The 20,720-nt window shown below is 40.0% G+C and overlaps 1 protein-coding gene across 6 annotated transcripts; it reads left to right on the top strand.

Annotated features, from left to right (window-relative positions):
* The first annotated feature begins 16 nt into the window (after positions 1 to 16).
* On the top strand, positions 17 to 11,590 carry THAP6 (THAP domain containing 6). 6 transcript variants are annotated; one of them, XM_054728300.1, is made up of 5 exons: positions 17 to 100; positions 1,054 to 1,156; positions 1,777 to 1,984; positions 5,424 to 5,549; positions 10,508 to 11,590. In XM_054728300.1, the coding sequence occupies exons 2-5, from the start codon at positions 1,077 to 1,079 to the stop codon at positions 10,616 to 10,618; spliced, it is 525 nt and encodes a 174-aa protein (XP_054584275.1). In that variant the 5' UTR covers positions 17 to 100; positions 1,054 to 1,076; the 3' UTR covers positions 10,619 to 11,590. The 6 variants fall into 6 exon arrangements, with proteins under 6 accessions (XP_054584275.1, XP_008141895.1, XP_054584270.1 ...); XM_008143673.3 differs by having other exon boundaries at positions 8,784 to 11,590; XM_028148469.2 differs by lacking the exon at positions 17 to 100 and adding an exon at positions 281 to 623 and having other exon boundaries at positions 8,784 to 11,590.
* Positions 11,591 to 20,720: the final 9,130 nt, after the last annotated feature.

The raw sequence follows: 20,720 nt of genomic DNA, 5'->3' as shown, positions 1-20,720 counted from the left end.
GCACGTGACCCGGGGCAGTCGGATTTCCGGCTGGCGGGGCGGAAGCCGAGGAAGACTCAATCTCTGTCGTCGACGTTAGTCGCTGTCCTCGCCGCTAACGGTAATGACTCTTAGGGAGCCTTTGCCTTCCCGACTCCATAGCGACCCGCCCTGACTCTGGGGCGCGGCTCGGGGCCCGAGGGACGGCAGCGGCGCGGAGACGCCCGGCGGCCCCCGGGGAAGGGGCCCTTTCCGGCCGCGTTCGCACCTGACAGGGCGGCCCCTCCCTCTCGCCGCGCGGGGCCGCGGCCTCGAGAAAGGGGCGGAGCTCGGCCCGGCGCCGGGCCCGGCGCGGGTCCCGGGCGCGCGCCGCCCCTGCTGGGCACCCGGGCCCTCACCGGCGCCTGGCTTCCCTGGGTCCTCCCCTCCCCCTTGACTTGCTCTTTATTTCTTCAAATGATGTGCTAACATTTACTGTATACCGGTCACCAGCGAAGTCGTGGGGACGTGGGGACAAAGAAAAAAAAAAAGGAAAAAACACGCCCCACCATGCCACCCTGGGACTCCCAGACTGAGGGAGAAGGACTGAGGGAGAATCTCTGACATACAGGGAAGATGTCAGCTCTGCGAAGGGCCAGGAAGAAGTGTGTGTCCTACGAGAGCCAATGCTAGAGGAGATCTGACTTAACCTGCGAGTCAAGGGAGGGCTCCCCGGGGGAGCCACGGGCGCTGAAGGCTGCGGGGGGGCAGGAGGCCGGGCGGGGTCGGAGTGCTGAGCCCGGGGGCACAGCCCACCTGGGAGGCAGCCGTGGGAGGGAAATGCGCAAACGAGGCTGCGACATTGAAATCCCGTGTGTTGGCTTCGGGGCGCGTGGCTAAACACCACCTGGCTCCTTTAAGGAGCCAAGCCCCTGGAAACGTGTATGAGCAGAGCTGCAGGTGTTGGAAGAAAACACTTGCCTTTGGCTTTCTCGTGTGATTTCCCTTCACCCAAAATGTACTGGGAAAGGTAAATATGTACACCCCCCCTTGCTTGGAAGTTTACTAACGCTGACCATTTTCATTTTCTTGCAGTTCTGTTATGCGTTGCTAAAGTCATGGTGAAATGTTGCTCGGCGATTGGATGTGCTTCTCGCTGTTTGCCAAATTCCAAGTTGAAAGGGCTGACGTTTCACGTGTGAGACTTTTCTGTCGTTGAGCCAAGTACTTCCAAAAGCCAAAAGCAGTGTTACTTAAATCTTAAGTTTTGAACTTCAGTTCCCAAGTTCTTTTTACATAACCTTTTTACTTAAATTTGAAGCGACGGTGATGCCTTTACACTTAGAATTTAGTTTAGAGGTTAAAGATACCTGCCAAGGTATCCTGCTGGTTCACAGAAATATCATCAAAGCCATGTTTGCTAGCATTACTTTGCATTTTAGCATACCTTCAAAGAAAGCCCGTGTTGTTTGCATGTAGTTTACAATCTGAATGCAGGATCTTTGCCCAAACATATTCTGTCCTTGGATGCAGAAAAACCTTCAGTTGTGGATCTTACCATAAAGTATTAAATATCCTTTGAAATTTCTTTATAACATGAGAAAAATTTAAATGAGGACCATATGTCTACAACATGGTTAGTTGAAAAATCTGACTATTAAAACTGTAAGTTACAAAAGCATGAATCTTGATCGTTTCTGCTGTAATATTTCCCAAGAGTAATAGCAGACTAGTTAAGAAATTAATTTAGTCACATCCTTAACTCAAGTATAATATCAATAGTGTTTAATTTTAAAATACTTTTTGTATTTTTTCTAGATTCCCCACAGATGAAAATGTAAAGAGAAAATGGGTATTAGCGATGAAAAGACTTGATGTGAATGCTGCAGGCATTTGGGAGCCTAAAAAAGGAGATGTGTTGTGTTCAAGGCACTTTAAGAAGACAGATTTTGACAGAAGTACTCCAAATATTAAACTGAAACCTGGAGTCATACCTTCTATCTTTGATTTCCCATCTCACTTACAGGTTTGTTTATGAGTACTGCTTGCCACCATTACTCACTCTTTATGGTACTATCGAAGAAGCTTCACCACACTTGCTTTGAAATCCTCTAAGTTTTTAAAGGTGTAAACTGCTGCTTCAGACTGTGAAATATGTAGTAGGAGTATTTTACCAATAGCCACTCAGAAATATTTATAAAGGTTTGGTGAAATGGACTACCCCTAAGAATTAGCATAGCTCAAGACTTGTATCTGAAAAATAGAGGAACATAAGAATGGTTTAAGTAAAGTTCCGAGTTGGGAGTCCTGCTCACTTTGGTTTAGAGCCACATACATGCAAACTTGAAGCCTAGGTAGGACTGAAAGGACAAGAAAAAAAACAAAAGAACAGGAGAAGGTAAGGAGAGAAGAGATCTAAAAAGGAAATTGAAAGGATTGGGTAAGTAAATTCTAGTTGAATTCTGTTTTTTCTCAGTGATATGAGTGCTATGGGGTGGCTGCCTCATCCTCAACACCTTTCTTGACTTCATATACCTGGAAGTGTATTTGCTTCCATAAACTTTAGACTGACTGATCCACTGTGGAAAGTTCAGAGAGAGCCTGTGGGTTCCACAATAGTAATGAGCCTCCATTGAAAGGTATCTCCCTCCTGACAGCTGGAAACAAGGGAAGTGGTCCAGCAGTGTGACTGCACCCATGTGATCTTGGTCACTATCTGCAGTTGTTCCTATTGTGGCACCTGAGTTACCAAGTAGAGACTGCCTCCCTTGTGCAATTTGCTCTGAAGGGTTTTTATCCTATAGTAAGGCGTCATCTATCTGCAGTGTTAAGAGGACCTTAAGAAATACTGGCATAATAAATAAAAAATAAGTTACTTTCAAAAACTATTTCCTAATAAAGAAAATTTTATTATAGGAAATTAGATAATAAAGGAAAGAGAAAATAAAAATTAATAATTACATAATCCAGAGATAATACTGTTAACACTCTGATGTGTATCTTTCCAGTCATTTGTATATATATGTTTATATGTAAATTCATCTTTACCTATATAGTCTTATAAAAATAGAATTATACTGGCCCAGCCGGCGTGGCTCAGTGGTTGAGCATTGACCTATGAACTAGGAGGTCATGGTTCAATTCCTGGTCAGGGCACATGCCCAGGTTGTGGGCTCGATTCCCAGTGTGGGGCCTGCAGGAGGCAGCCGATCAATGATTCTCTCTCATCATTGATGTTTCTATCTCTCTCTCCCTCTTCCTTCCTCTCTGAAATCAACAAAAATAGAATTACGCTGTATGTATATCCTCTTTTTTATTGGCTTATCTTTCTTTTTTATTTTTTTAGTTGATTTGAGAGAGAGAGAGAGACATCACTGTGAGAGAGAAACATCAGTCAGTTGCCTCCTGCCCCAAATAGGGATCAAACGCACAATCCCAGTATGTGCCCTGACTAAGGATCGAACCCCCTCCCCCCACCTTTCAGTGTGCAGGATAGCACTCCAACCAACTGAGCCACTCGAGCCAGGGTATGTAGGAGGCAGCCTATCGATGTTTCTCTCTCTCTCTCTCTCTCTCTCTCTCCCTCCCCCTCCCTCTCTCCCTCTTCCCCCTTCCCCCCTCTCCCTCTCTCCCTTTCCCTCTCCCTCTCTCTGTCCCTCTCCCTCTCCCTCCCTCTCTCCCTCTCTCTCCCTCTCTCTAAAATCCATTTATTGTCTTTGCACTATAATATTCCATTGTATAAATAAACTAATTTTTCTATTCAACTATGACATTTTTGTTCATGACTTTTGATGCACTTATGTCCACATTTCTGAAGAATGTATGCACACTTCTGTTAGAAGTGGAATTGCTGGATTCTATTATGTGTCTGTTCAGCTTAAGTAGATATTGCCATAATTTTCCAAAGTGGTTTGCCAATATACAGTCCCACCATCAGCATATTACAGTTCCTAAGGATCTATATCCTTGCTAGTACTTTTGGTGTGAGCTTTATAGAACATTTTTAATGACCATATAGCCATTGATTCTGTGTATGAACAATAATTTATGTAATTGGTCCTCACTATTGTAGATAAGTTATCATCTTTCACTATTTTAAACAGCACTATAATGAACATTATTGTAGCTAAATCTTTGTACATATCTTTATTTCCTTGCACTAAATTCTTAAAAATAAAACTGTTGGATCAAAAATTTTACACATTAAAAAAAATTTTTTTAAGAAATCTTTTTATTTAATTGATGAAAGAGAGAGAAAAATGGATCGGTTGCCTCTCATATCCATCTCAGTGATCAAACCCACAACCTGGGTTTGTGCCCTGACCGGGAATCAAACAGGACACCTGGTGTAAGACGAGGCTCCAACCAAATGAGCCACACAGGCTAGGGCCATATTTTTAAGACATGTTTTTGATACCGTTCTTACCAAGGCCTACCAAAAAGCTTATATCAATCTATTCCCCTACTAACAATACAGAAGCATGTCTGTCTATCCTAACCCTCGGTATTAGTTGTGTTTTTAACCTTTGCTAAAATTAATAGGCAAAAATGTCATCTTACTGTTTTAATTCATCTCTGAATATTAGTGAGTTTCTACATTTTTTATGTGTTTATTCACCATTTATATTTCTTTGATGTGTGTGAGTGTGTTATATCTTCAGGTCCTCTTCTATTTTCATATTTTAAGGTATATTATAATGTTATGTATATATATATATATGTGTGTGTGTGTGTGTGTGTGTGTGTATGTGTGTATATATATATGTATATATATATACACATATGATATGAACCATTTAACTGCCATCTATGTTGCAATTACCTTTTGTTGTCTTTAATTCTAATTAATGGGGTTGGGTTTTTTGTTTTTTTTTAATTCAGACTTTTTTGTTAAGTAGTCAATTCTGTATTTTCTGACTTTAGCCTTTTGTATTGTCTGACTTTAGCCTTTCCCACCTTAAGATTATATAAACATTCCCTATATTTTTTATAGTTCCTCATGGTTTTTATCTTTACATAAATTTTTAATACATAGACTTTCATCATGTTTTATTATGTATAAGGATATAACAGATTTCTTATTTGATTTTGACATTATAGCTTTTCTCCACTTATTTATAATTCAATTATTTTATTCTAAAGGCTTTTGTCTACTTGAACTATTTCTAGATTTTTCTGTCCAGGAGAGTAGCAAACCAGTTTTACTATTATTTCTGTGTAAAAGTTTTTAATACCTGGAGGACATATCTTCTCTCATTATTACTCTTCTTTTTTAGGAAAATTTGTGCTTCTAGATGTAATTTTGGAAAAGTTCCTTTAAAGTAATTTCAGTGGAATTTAAATTTTACTGACTTTTAAAAGCTGTTTTCATTAAAAGAAATATTAATTTTACAGAGTTAGGAAGGAATAAAATTTTTAAAAGGACAGAAGTATCTACAATAATTGTTATTAACAATTCTTAACAGGGGAAAAGAGAACAGCTTCATTGTAGAAAAAACTTCACCCTCAAACCCCTTCCAGTCACAAACCACAATCACCAGCTTGTTGGTGCTTCCTCGTGTATTGAAGAATTTCAACCCCAGTTCATTTTTGTAAGTAAAATTACTTACTGAGCTGATGTTGATATTTTTAAGATGAATTTTTCCTTTCCATTAGTTTTAAACCTTTCAAAATCTTATTTAAACAAACTAGGAGTTTAGATGTTTGAGATTTTTCTTTTTAATCTATAATATCCAAAAATAAACTACTTCCCAGGACCATGGTAATACAATAAAAACTAGGAGTTTAGATGTTTGAGATTTTTCTTTTTAATCTATAATATCCAAAAATAAACTACTTCCCAGGGCCATGGTAATACAAATTAGAGGTAGTTAAGCCTTTGTTTACATATTTAGTTAAGAGAATGCTTTCACAAGGATATTTCAACCAAGAAAATGCAGTTCCTCCCTTTAGATACTATATTTTTATATGGAAACATATAATTTAAAAAATAGTTATGTCTTTAGGTTTTAAAGTATAATTATACACATATAGTAGTCAAGCTTGCACTTATTTCTACATTTCATTGTCTGTTCATGTTAGAACCAGGCCTGGAATCCAGATCTGTTTTACTATCTTGATTACTATAGCTTTATAATAATTCTTTAAATCAAAGTTGGTAGTCTTCCAACTTTGTTCTTTTTCAAAGTTGTTTTGGTTATTCTGGGTCCTTTGCATTTTTATATGAATTTTAGAATCACTTTGTAAAACATCCACAAAAAAAGCCAGCTAGAATTTTGACTGGGATTACGTCAGATCTATAGATTCATTTGGGAAGGATTGCCATCTTTTTTTTTTTTTTCTTTTTAAAGAATTGCAATCTTAATAAGTCTCTTTTACGTCTTTTAACCCATTAACTCATTATATCTCTTCATATATTGAGGCCTTTAACTTCTCTCAGTGATGTTTTGTAGTTTTCAGTGAACAGGTCTTTCACTTCATTTTTATAAGTGATATTGTTTTATTTACTGCTAGTATGTGGAAATACAATTGATTTTTTATATTATTGATCTTATATCTGGAAAACTTACTAAACTCACATGTTAATTATCAAAGCTTTTTGTAGAAGCTATCAGATTTTCTACATCATGTCTGTCATTTAAAATAGTTTTGATTCTTTTCAATATGAATAACTGATTTCTTTTTCTTGCACTGCCTTGAACTATACCAGATAGAATTACTAAGAACTAATCTCCATGCCTTGCTCCTGATTTTTTTTTTTAATTTATTTATTGATTTGAGAGAGAAAGAGAGAGAGGAAGGGAGAGAAAGAGAAGCAAAAACATCATTTTGTTGTTCCACTTATTTATGCATTCATTGGTTGAATCTTATATGCACCCTGACTGAGGATTGAACCCACAATCTTGGTGTATAGGGATGATGCTCTAACCAACTAAGCTATCTGGTCATAGAAGTATCTACAATAATTGTTATTGTAGATACTTCTGGTCAGGGCTCCATGCCTTGCTCCTGAGTTTAAGAAGAAAACATTCAGTCTTTCACCATTGAAGACATTAATATGATATTAAATGTGATATTAACTACAGCTTTTTGTAAATGCCCTTTATCAGATTGAGGAAGTGTCTTTTTATTCCTAGTTTGCTGAGAATTTTTATTGGAAGAGAATGCTAATTTTGTCAAATGATCTTTTTGTATCTATTGAGACATAATATTTTTCTTTTTTTAGTTTGTTAATATGATTAGTTACATCAATTGATTTTTTAATGTTAAAAAATTAACATTTTATATATATATTGATTGATTTTATATATATATATAAAATCCATATATATATATATATATATGTATATATATATATATATATATATATTGATTTTTTTACAGGGAGGAAGGGAGAGGGATAGAGAGCTAGAAACATCGATGAGAGAAACATCGATCAGCTGCCTCCTGCACACCTCTTACTGGGGATGTGCCCGCAACCAAGGTACATGCCCTTGACTGGAATTGAACCTGGGACCTTTCAGTCCGCAGGCCGATGCTCTCTCCACTGAGTCAAACCAGTTAGGGCAAACCCTACTTCTTAATGATGCGTTATTTCTTTCATATATTATTGGATTCGATTTAAAATTTTATTTAGAATACTTTCTTGTGTGTTCAAGAGTGATATTGGCCTGTAATTTGCTTTTGTTTCAGTCTTTTTGTCTGGTTTCACTATCAGAATAATGCTGAACTCAAAAGAATGAGTTCAAAAATATTGCTTCTTTTTTATTTTCTGGAAGAATTTGTATAGAATTGGAATTATTTTTTCCATAAATATTTGGTAGAATTCTCCAGCAAAGCTGGCTAGGTCTGAAGTGTTCTTTGTGGAGAAGTCTTTTTGTTAGCTTGTATTTTCCAAGGGATTTGTTCATTTTATCTCAGTTGTCATGCTTATTATCTTAAAACTGTTGATAATATTTCCTTATTATCCTTTTAATATCTATAAAATCTATAGTAATATCATCTCATTTCTAATCATTTGTTTCTGTTCACTTTTATTGCTGATCAGCCTAACTAGACAGTTACCACTTTAATTGATCATGTCAAAACTTTATGTCTTGGTCTTTGTATTGATTTTTTTAGATAGGAGTCATTCCAAGTCTCTTATTTCATTTTGGCTGGAAGCAAAAGTTCTCTTCACTAATTTTAATATTAAATAAAATTATTCAAAATTTTTTATAGTGCCTTTATAAATGTCCGTGTTATCTTTCATATTTTCAAATGAAAAAGGTATACCCAGCAAATGTAAGCATAATCATAATAAATATTAAAAGAACTTAAATTATCTCTTTAAAAATCCAAGGCCTGAGTCCTCTTTAAACCCTAACACCCAGCCTGAGGGCCTGCTTCAGTCAGTGCTCCTTTCCTGACTTCCTTTATAAAGTCAACTGTTCATCAAACTTAAGTAACTCAGTTACTCATTTAACAATGTAAGTTTTTTTATTGTTAAAACAAACTTAGAAGCCCCACCCTTAGGGAATGAAAGCCTTATAGCCATTGTGGGTTTCAGTGTTCATAAGCAGATACCTACTTTGAATGAGAAGTGCATCCCATCCATAGCATTCTGCTCTCCTCTTGTCTGCCTAGCCTTTGACAAAACAAAGAGGCTCTAGGCACCTGAAATATTGCTTATTCCCTTATCCTCTTCTTATGTTCACCAACTTACTAAAACCAACTTAAAGGTCTTCTCTAAGCACAGTAACTGGAGAAACAGCTGAGGCCTAGTTATAAGCTTTTGGCTAATTACTTGTCTGTTTATTTTACTAACTTGGTATTTATGTTTTTAGGAGCATAGCTACAGTGTAATGGACAGTCCAAAGAAACTTAAGTATAAATTAGATCATGTGATCAGCGAGCTAGAGGATACCAAGAAAAGTCTGCGGAATGTTTTAGACCGAGAAAAGCGTTTCCAAAAATCATTGGGGAAGACAATCAGGGAATTAAAGGATGACTGTCTCATCAGCCAAGAAACAGCAAATAGACTGGAAGCTTTTTGTTGGGAATATTATCAGGAGAGCATAGAATGAGACTGTATTTCATGAAATAATTTCACGTTATCTTTAACCTACAATTGACATTGGTACAGCTTTTTAGAAAATAATTCTTATTTACCATTATTAAATACTGTCTATCATTTAGAGTGCTTCTTTGGATCCTCTTTAGCATTAAGCATTATAGTTGTTATCCAAAGACCATTTTTGAAGACATGCAGAAATTTGTGTTAGTTCTCATGTTTTGATGTGACTTGTGACAATTACGTTTTTATATACCTAAACTAGTGCCAGGTCATTATTGTAAGTTAAAAGATCAAGAAAATCCCTCTGGACTAAGGAAATGATATCAAATCAGCCATGTTAAGCTATGGTAGTAGGAACTGAACCCTTCAGCAGCAGCAGCAGATTTTTTACTTCAAAGGAATACTTTTACTATTATTTACATAGGTACTCTTTATGGTAAATATGTTCAATTTTACTTTAAATGTATCTTACTATAAAGCAGAATTTATTTATAACACATGTTGACCTTGGATCCAGTCCAAGGTGCTTTTGTTATCAGTAATACCAAAAGATCTTTTTACAAGACATCCCGTGGTACTGACCCTGAGAACAGCATATGGTACAGAACTTTAGGCTTTTAAAGTTGTCCAGAGACAAGTTAAGAAGACCCCTGGACAAGGTCTCAGTTTTTCAATACAGTACATTGTTCTTCCTCACTATGAGTACTTTGATGTAAACCTGCGTAGCTTTAAAAATTTTAGAGAGGATCATAAATCTGATTTTTCTAATAGCTAGTTACTCTGACAGTTCTGAATATTGTTTTTTTACTGTCATTTCATCACAAAGGTGTATCTTCAAAATCTGAATGCCAGTACTAGATGAATACTTTTAATGCTGCTTTATATTTTACAGAAAGTAATATGCTGACACTTTTAAAAATATAAAATATAGAAGAAACTAATTTAAAAAGATGATGTGGCTCTTCCAGTGGAAATAGGAATTGGAGAAAGGTTTATAATATTTTCTTCTAATTAGAAGAGTATATTACTATTCAAGAGCTTTTATATAGAGAAATCGGTAAGAAAAACATCAGCTTTATAAATAATTTCTTACTGAGTACACAGTAGCTATTTTCTGATTGATCCAAGTGTCAGAAATTTTGGTTTTCTCCCAGTTTCTTCGTAAAAGCAACTGAAATTAAGAGTCATATAAACTATGGATTAGAATACAATGTACTAGCCCAAAGTCAAATTCTACTTTGAAGCATATATACATATATGAATCTCATTAAGGCATCTATGCTATAGTATTTAGAATTTGAGTGTCAATTATTTCAATGTGTTAACTAGAAATGAACTTCATTTGTGCTAAAATGTTCATTATAATTTTATTTGTGATATATTCGTATCAATAAGGATATGGTCACTTGAATTTTTTTATATTTAAGAATACTCTGTTTTAATGCATGTTATATTTTTATATAGGATTTTAATGCATGTTATATTTTTATATAGGATTCCAAACCTTCCTTCTTAATGGGATTTTACCCACATTTGACGGATCAGCATTATGCTAAGAAGTCTCTGAGGTCATATATTTTTACTACCTTAAAAAAAACTCATTAGTTACCCATTATTTATGTTAGTTATTTAATTTTGAATTCATAATGGACACTTAAGTGGGAAGTTTAGGTATGACCTTAGGTTTTATAGTGATTCTGTGACAGATATGGAGATTTTTTTTCCCTCACCCTATTTTTTCATATAAAAATTAAAGTCAGTGGACAGTGGAAAAAAGTAAAAGGATAGATTCAAAACAGTGTGTCCAAATTCTAGCTCTCTACAGGCTGCTTAAAATAAATCAAGCCCGGGAGACCTTCACAAAAGCCAAGTCCCAGTTTCTGCCACTATCAGTTACCAGTCACTTTTACTACTTGTGTTCAAAGTGAATTCAGTCCTTGTGTTCTTTTTCATTGGTCTTCGTATCACTGAGCAAGAGATAACTGTGGGAAAATATTGGTATCATCAATGAATTGGAGCTACCCATTTGCCCTTTATTTTTATGGAGATGTGATTACCAATAGAAATATGACATAAAAAAGGCCCTCCCCAACTGCCACCCCAAACAAATGTCTGACTACAGTATATACCTCAGTTCACAGTTCCCAGAGAACAGTTCTTAGCCTGGGGAAGAGCTGTTCTATGCGGAGCAAAACCAGTCATCCACCATCCAGAGGTTCCTCCAGAAACCAAGGCCAGCCTAAGAGTTTCACTTTGTTTTAAGGCTTAGAGTGGCCTCTGGATTCTGGAACAAACCAATACACCAGTTCAACCTCAGCACCAAATCAGGTGTGAAGGACTTGACATGGCGTTTTTCTCCATATAAAGTTTAAATCTTTAGACTTTGGTTGCTAAAGATAATCATAATTATAACATAGTCTTTAAATGGAGGAAAGATGAAATGTATTAAAATTTGTATACTTAGTTTTAATAAAAAGATAAAATTGTTACAGAAATAACTGAGGGGTGAAGAATTCATTATATACTTGAAAAAGAAAATATTTTCTTCAGTAATGTGCTCTATGTGGTTTTTATACATTTAGTTATTCAATAAAATGAACCAAAAAAAACAAGAGTTTGGCTTAATTTTTTCCACATTTTCCTCTCCACCAATAAGTGATATCATAGAATCTACTAGGTCAGATGACCCAAGTGGCAGGCCTGCTTCCACTACAGTATGGACCTGCCGTAGACCCTTTCTTGCTCTGGGCCTCACTCAAAACTGGCGGCCTTTCGTGTAGAGCAGAGAGCAGTATTCTTAGGTGTTGTGCTGCCTTCAGAGCCCAAAGAGGCCTATTCAGCACTGTGCTGCCACCTTCATAGTGAGGTGCAAGTTGCACTAATGTGTCTTGTACTTCAGTGGGGATGTCCCAGCATGCCCCTCCCCCAAATTTTACTGATGTAGGCTCCTAATGCCTTTCTCCTCACTGTGCACTGCTCTATTGGATGACACACATCCTCAGTAGATTCCATACCACAACATCTGAAAATTTAAGTTTTGAGTCTCGTTCAGTCTCATTTATTTACTATTTATCTTAGGCACATAAAAAAGTCTATAGACTAACATTATTACATGTATTAACCCCGTGGTCAGCAAACTGCGGCTCGCGAGCCACATGAGGCTCTTTGGCCCCTTGAATGTGGCTCTTCCACAAAATACCACGGCCTGGGCGAGTCTATTTTGAAGAAGTGGCGTTAGAAGAAGTTTAAGTTTAAAAATTTTGGCTCTCAAAAGAAATTTCAATCGTTGTACTGTTGATATTTGGCTCTGTTGACTAATGAGTTTGCTGACCACTGTACTAACCTATTACATGTAATGCTTTCAAAGCTCCATACACTATTGTGTGGGATACAAAGATGGTAAGATGAGGTGTTCATAACCTACAGGGATATACAAGTATGTAACAAATACCGAGAAGTGGGCAATTGTCAGGACTGTCAGAGAAGGCAGACTATGAAACTAACAGAACCTCAAAGTTCCAACATGGAACATTAGTGTGTCAGTGTGCATTTTTAAAGTTCTGTCCTGGGTCCTGGATTCTATTAGCACTCTCCTTGGATGTGACAATAAAAGACCAAACTACCCAGAGACCTAGGTTCCAATCTCAAATCTGCCACTTTATTACATACAATCTGCACCCTCTCGCAATCCGGGACCCCTTGAAGGATGTTGGACTGCCGGTTTCAGCCTGATCCTCGCAGGCTGTCCAACATCCCCCAAGGGATGTGGTAGTGCATGAAGTGGCAGGCGGCCAGGGAGGAGCCTAGGCCCTGGCCAGGCGCCCTGCAGCTACGCCTGCCACCGCCACTCAGTAGTGCTGCCTCGGAGGGGAGGCCAGAGAGGCTCGAGCCATCACAGCTGCGCTCATGGGTCAGCTGAGCGGTGCTTCCACTGTGGGAGCGCACTGACCACCAGGGGGCAGCTCCTGCGTTGACCATCTGTCCCCTGGTGGTCAGTGTGCATCATAGTGACCAATCAGTCGACTGGTCATTTGGTCGCTTAGGCTTTTATATATAGATGGGACCTGGGTCGAGTTAAGTGAACCTCTGAGCATTTACAAAGTGTACAATAATACTTCCTCACCCACTTGTGAGAATTGTATTTAATTGTCTGTAAAACAGACCATACAATGAGCCCTCCATATATTGCTTTCCTTTCTTTAAATCCCATGCCAGAGTTAACAGGAAGAAGGGCAAAAAGCAAGATGGGGAAATGAGTTTGATAGGGAATGATACTAGCCCAGTAGGCTATTTGGGCCTTGAATAACCATCTCTCCTTGTGGCAGCTCAAAAGCAGGGAAGGAACATTCCCCCATTGAAAGAGACTATTTTATTTATTCGCCATCCTTCTCTCCATTCTGCCACCTCTACCCTGAAAAGCCATTTAATCCATCGTAGGTATATCATTCATTTATTCAATGTCATAAAGCACCTTAGATGGTGCTACTCAAATGTGGTTCACAGACATGTGTACATGTTAAAAAGCTTGCACCAGAATGCAAATCAACTATATCTCGAAGCACTGTTAAGTTCAGTCAACATTTTTTTCATGGCAAGACTTTCTCAGTGAATAAAATAGTGTGCTGATTTACATTCTGGAACAAACATCTTATTTCATTCTGGACCAGTAAAAAAGTTCACAGGGGAGCGATTTTTAATAGCACTATCTCAGATTATGTAGTCACTAAATAGGCAATCTTTGAATTAACCTTAGCTTATTGGTTTGTGGCAGGTTGACAGTAGAAGAGGCCCTGACAGATCTGTGTCAGATAACAAACTTTCCAAATGCTTGTGGTAGAGCTTGTGAAGTTGAAAGATAACATCACATCAGACTCAGAAGATCTGGGCCTCATGCTTTTGAAAACAAGTGTTTTATTAAACAGAGATAGTGAAGAATACAGGCTGTGCAGAATGCTAACCACAAATACTGGTGATGAGCACCTTGTGGAGACGGACATTCCACTGCAGACTTGCCAGCAAACTGTACTCAACATACAATTTAACTAAAAATGAAGGGGACTGGTGTTTATGAAAGAGATTTTGTAATGGTAAAAAACGTTGCCAGGCTACACAGCTGAAGGAGATTACCTCTGAAATCCTGAAGATTTCAAGAAATGTTTTGGTTGCCACTCATATCACTATGACACTTGCAGATGACTCTTAGGTAGGGAATGTCTTACTGAGATGGACATTTCACCTTTTTTGTGGCCATCACCATTATCTGGCCATTTTTCGTTGAAAAGATAGGAAATGCTTTTAACCAGCAATAAAATGTGGCTATTCAAAAAAATCAAACAAGGCCCATAGGGACTGGAAACTTTTAGAGTGGAATGAAAATGTATTCTGTGATTTAAATCTAAATCCTGTTTTGGCAAGTTATTTTTAAATGTACTTTATGGCACAGAAACTGCATGTGCCCAAAGAGGGCTATGAGAGGATTGTTTGTAAGAGCAGAAAATGGAAAGCAACCCAAATTCCATCAAGTGGTGAATGAATAAATAAAACTATGATGCACCCAAATTGTATATATATATAAAAGCCTAAGCAACTGTCACAACCGAAATAACCGAACAGATGACCAAACAGGCTGCGTGGGGCGACCAGGCCAGCAGGGGGGTTAGTGAGGGATGACCAAACAACTGAGCAGCAGGCTGCGTGGGGCAACCAGGATGGCAGGGGGGTTAGTGAGGGACGACCAAATGACTGAACAGCAGGCTGCATGGGGCAACCAGACCAGCAGGGCAGGAGGGCAGTTAGGGGTCACCAGGCTGGCAGAGGGGGGCAGTTAGGGGCAACCAGGCCGGCAGAGGGGGGCAGTTAGGGGCAATCAGGCCAGCAGGCAGAGTTAGTTAGGGGTGATCAGGCAGGCAGGCAGCCAGGTGAGCAGTTAGGAGCCAGTGGTCCAGGATTGTGAGAGGGATGTCCAGCTGCCGGTTTAGGCCCAATCAAGCCTAAACCGGCAGTTGGACATTCCCCGAGGGGTCCCAGATTGGAGAGGGTGCAGGCTGGGCTGAGGGGACCCTCCCCCTCCCGTGCACAAATTTCGTGCACCGGGCCTCTAGTGCTGTAATAAGCAGCAATTCAAAAGAAAGAGATCGATCTATATGTATTGGAATGGAGAGAAAAGACATTTTAAGTGAGAAGAAATAATGTAGGCAGCAACTCAAAATATCCTGCTTATATAAAATAATTTTAAGCCCACCTACAAAACAATTTCTAATTGCATGTGTGTGTAAATATACAGAAAAGGGAACTGAAGGATCTGCCAACTGCTAAAAGTGCTTCTGGAGAGGGGAATGTATATAGTTCTTGTGACAAAGACAGAGAGAGGAAAGAGGAAGGAAAAACATCCAGGCAGGGAAGGAGGGAAAGAAAAGAAAGGAAGTTATAATAACAGCATTCTATGTATTTAAATAAAAACATTTCATCTCTTAAGAACTAGTAGTTGATTGTTATCATTACCCTCATCACCTCCTTAAGACACAGACTAAAGTTGAATCCAGGTCTTGAATTGCTACCATTTCCTGTGAAAGTTGGATATTTCAAAGAACTCTCTCACACCCCTGTCAGCTTGGCTACTGAGATTTACAGAAACCACTGTCTGGGTAGGTATGGTTACAGATTTTAGTTAGCTGTGACTAGCCACCTAGCAGAACCCTAAAAATAAATAAAATTTTTTAAAAACACACACTCTCATCCCCCGCTGAGAACCTTTCAATCCAGCTTTCCAGTTGACTCAGTATCTCAGAAAACTAAAAACCATGACTTCAGAGTACTGATATCTGAGAAGTATGGCACACTCTCATAGAACTTTCCACAATTCATAAATCTTCATATTTCTGCCTTTTCTTCATTTTATTTCAGATACCCAGGTTCTAGAGGAATGTTTATCTGAGGCATAAAATTATTAATTTTCAATATTAATGACAGCTAACATTTACAAAGTGCCCATCTCTATTCTAGGTGCTTAAATGTTAACTCATTTCACCTCACAACAATCCTATACGGTAGGTACTATTATTATTCCCATTTTACAGGTGAGGAAATTAAACAGAAATGTTAGGTGACTTGCCCAAAGTACAATGATAAATATTCTCATCCTTATACAAGGAGACACATTGTCGTCATCCCTGATCTACAATGCCAGACCTGGAGGTTTCAATTCACTAAATGTTGAATTGCTATTGAGCATACACAGTATCTAAGACTAGACTTAGATCATTCCATTCAGAAGCTCTAGATGGGGTAGTTACAGGTCGAAGGATAAAATGTGAACTCATCCTGTGTCTGAAGCTGGGGAGACCCCACAGTTACTCATTACCACAATCTGAATCTGTCTGATGCTACCGCCAAGCATACATAGGGCAGCTGAGCACTCAGATGACGTCACCTTACCACATACGTCTGCAAGACGTTTAAGTATCCATGGGTTTCACCTGCACAGGGGTTTGTCTAGCCACCTAGTTTCTCTCAGCTCTCAGGAAGAATGCAAGGAATAATAAAAATCTAATCTCTGTTAATGCTTTACCCAACCACTAGAACTGACATAAGTTCCCACTCTGTGTCTACATCTATAGTAGTTTCTAATCCAATACAGGAATATAAAAGTTAATAGCTCTTCTTTTCCGCTTAGCAAGCAACACTAGGTTTAAAATAGAATCTTCATTCCGTATGTGATTTGCTACTATTAGACTGTTAGAATGTGATGGTAATATTTCAGAATATGTTTTAGCATGCCACATGCAGTACAGTGTATATGACATCAGGTACAGCCAGGTCCAGGGAGAGAATCTGATATCTCTCCACTCTGCTTGATCATGTAGGCTCCCCCTTCATGTAGGTATGGCCCTTCACTACTTCAAATCCAAAGGCAATTGTGTGCCTCTTTTCCAGTCATTCGTGCAATAGTCCCAGGACTAGTTTTGACTGGGCCTGTTGACTTGGCTTGAGTCAAATGTCCATCCCTAAACATATCACTATGGCCATAGGACTGCTATGCTGATTGGCAGGTGTAGATTACAGGCAATCCTGGAGACAGGAGAGTACAGAAATTATGTTTCCACAGAGGGAACTCAGAGCTAGGTAATCAGAAGACTTAGGATTGATCCTGGGCTGGGCAAGCAAAAATCAATTGCACTGGAACTCAGTGGTGGGGACACAGCACCTGAGTGAAGATTCTGTGTTAGTAAATTTGTTCATGTGCATTGATCCACCAGGGTAAAGAGGGACAGTGTAGGAGTATTTTGGTCCTTGTTATGATTGTGGTAGAGAAAGCTGCCTTTAAATGCAATATTTGGTTAAATGGGAAAATACAGAATCATTTTATTGTATTTGGTCTGAAAATTACTAGAGGCCCAGTGCACGAAATTCATGAAAGGGGCTCAGCCCTCACAGCCCCTCACAGCCCCTCACAGCCCCAGCCGGCCCTTGCAGCCCCTCGCAGCCTCTATCAGCCCCATCCGGCCCTTGCAGCCCCTCGCAGCCTCTATCAGCCCCAGCCGGCCCTTGCAACCCCTCGCAGCCTCTAACAGCCCCAGACGGCCCTTGCAGCCCCTCGCAGCCTCTATCAGCCCCAGCCGGCCCTTGCAGCCCCTCGCAGCCCCTCACAGCCCCAGCCGGCCCTTGCAGCCCCTCGCAGCCTCTATCAGCCCCAGCCGGCCCTTGCAGCCCCTTGCAGCCTTGGCCAGCCCTCGCAGCTCCACTTCTGGATGGTCATCCAGAATGTCGTCTGGATGGTTGTTCGGCTGTTCAGTCTAATTAGCATATTAGCTCTTTATTATATAAGATTGCTGATCTTGGGACAGAATGGTTCTCCAACTCACTATAGACAACATTCATTCATATGCTCATGCATTCACGCAGTCTAGAAGAATGTACTGAACATCTGCCATGTGGAAAAAGCACCAGGGATCACCCTGAAATAAATGACAGCCTTTGAAGGTGAGTCTTCTAAGCAGTGTCCCACAACTCTCTCACTATGGACTGTTATTCTTCCCTCTAGCCCTGTGAAGTAGGTCCATGGTGCTTGTGACATTTCTGAGAGAATGAAACAACATTTATTCTGGGTGATTTTTAAAATCTTTTTATAATGGAAAGTTCCAAAAAAAGTAGAGAATATAATAAACTGGAATGCACCATCACCTAGTTTCAACAGTTATTAACTATGGATGGTCTTATTCCACCTACACCTGACTCCCTCCCCATTTTCTGATTGTTTTGAAGCAAATCCTAGGCAGCATCTAAATATATATATATATAAAGCCAGTGTCCATGATGACCGTGACAACCAAATGACTGGTCACCATGAGGTGGTCCCACCCCCAGCCCATGACCGGGGCGGGGCAGGACTGGGGACTGGCAAGCAGGCTGAACGGCTGACCTCTTGGTCCCTGCCCCCAGCCCACAGGCTCCGATGGATCAGCAATGGTGAACGGGGGAATCGGGGTGGGTGGCTGGAGGACTGGGCTGGCTGTTAGGCCATTGGGATCACCAGCTCATCCCCGGCTGCTCAGGAGGTCAGGCCTGTGGGAAAGCAGGTGCCGGAAACTTCTGTAGAGAGCGCCTGAGAAGGCACATGGGCATTTCTTTAATTATTGTCAGCTGAATCCAATGACGTTGGCAAAGCCATGTCCTGGAAACACTCTTTGCCAGAGGCAGGAGTGTTGTCAGCTTGACCTTCAGCCCAGGTGACAGGGGGTGGGTTTTGTTATTTAAATCCAGCCAAGCACCAGGAATGAATATGACTCGGGCCCACCCAAGAATGCACATAATCTCCTTTGTCTTAACTTTTAGTAAAACTTCCTGTTTTTTGCTGTATAAAATAAATACGCTGTATTGGCTCTGGGTCCCTGTCCCTGTCAGAGGACAGTGGTACCACCCGGCCCCAGCTTTTCCCTTCTATCTCTGTGTCTGTCTCTTTCATTTTCTCAATCCCCAGCAGCCCCTACTCAGGAACCGGACCACTCTCTAGCCGTGCTGGATGCATAGAAGAAAAAAATATTTACAGACTTCACCTCCATGTGCATGCGCATGTGCCGTGCCGGCCACTGATGGAACTCGCTGCCCACTTGGGGCCACTCACGCGGGCGCCACCACCGCTGTCACTGCTGCTGCCACTGCTGCTGGGGCTTGAGGCATGGATGGAAGCTGTGGGGCATACCCGTGACCTACCCAACCCGGTGTGAGCGAGCCCAAATGCGAAGTGCATTCCATCAGCCGCCAGCCTGCGCACGCGCATGGAGGTGAAGTCACCAGTGCCTGCTTTCCCATAGACCTGAGCCACAGAGCAGCTGGGGATGACCTGGTGATCCCAACGGCCTTACAGCCTGGCAGCGGAAGCAGCGTTCAGCCTGGGGACTGGCAAACAGACAAAAGATGGCCCTGATCGCAGGAGGCTAGGCCCTAGGGACCCTACCTGCATGATTTTGTGCACTGGGCCTCTATATATATATAAAAGCCTAAGTGACTATTCGACCATTCAACCAGTAGCTATGACACTCACTGACCACCAGGAGGCAGATGCTCAATGCACAGGCATGGAAACATCGAACAGACTGATGAATCTCAGAGGAAAGAGGGGAGAGAGGAGGGAGGGAAATGATTAACCAAAGATCTTATATGCATACTAGAGGCCCTGGTGCACGGATTCATGCACTGGTGGGGGTCCCTCGGCCTGGCCTGTGGGAATCAGGCTGAAACCAGCTCTCCGACATCCCCCAAGGGGTCCCGGATTGCAAGAGGGCACAGGCCAGCCGAGGGACCCCACCAGTGCACGAATCCATGCACTGGGCCTCTAGTATTACCTATAAATATTTAGCATCTATCTCTAAAAAGTAAAGACTAATTTTTTTTGGACAAAGCCATTTATCTTTATTACACCTATAATAATCCTTTAATATCAAAACATCCAATTAGAGTTCATAGTTCCCCAATTGTCTTTTGTTCTTCCTTATTTTTTACAATTAGTTTATTTCAAACAGCACCCGAATAAAGTTGGGATTGTAATTGGTTAATATGTCTCTTAGATCTCTTCTAAACTGTAGGTTTCCCTCTCCCTCTTTTTATTTTGCCTTGAAAAAACTTTTTTTAGATCAAGTCTTTTGTCCTACACCACATGACTGAATTTTAAGGCTACTTTCATGAAGCTTTTACAGCAATCAGTTGACAGCCAAGACATCAGAACACACCCAGCACAGTGGTTAAGAGCAAGAATTCTAGAGCCTGACTGCCTGGGTTCATATCACTGCTCTGCCACTTATTAGCCATACTAGAGGCCTGATGCACGAAATTCGTGCAAGGGGCTCGGCCCTCACAGCCCCGGCTTTGTCCGGAAGGCCATCTGGAAGGACATCTGGAAGGTGGTTTGGCTGTTCGATCTACTTAGCATATTATGCTTTTATTTTTATAGATGACTTAACCTCTCTGTGCCTCAGTTTCTCATCTTTAAAGTGAGGGTGACAATAGTACCTATCTCATTGGATTAATGATGATTAAATGGCCTAATGGATGTGCAATAATTAAAATAGTGATGCTTAGAATACAGTAAATGAAAAAAAGAAAAAATAAATAAATAAAAGAATACAGTAAATGATACTTTATACATATGAGGAAACTGAGGGGCAGGGAAGCTGATTTATCCCACTGGTTTAATCGTTTCAAACCACTGATA

The sequence above is a fragment of the Eptesicus fuscus genome, chromosome 2 (genome assembly GCF_027574615.1).
Source record: "Eptesicus fuscus isolate TK198812 chromosome 2, DD_ASM_mEF_20220401, whole genome shotgun sequence".
Taxonomy (NCBI): Eukaryota; Metazoa; Chordata; class Mammalia; order Chiroptera; family Vespertilionidae; genus Eptesicus; species Eptesicus fuscus.
This window is presented reverse-complemented; position numbering and strand designations above follow the sequence as displayed.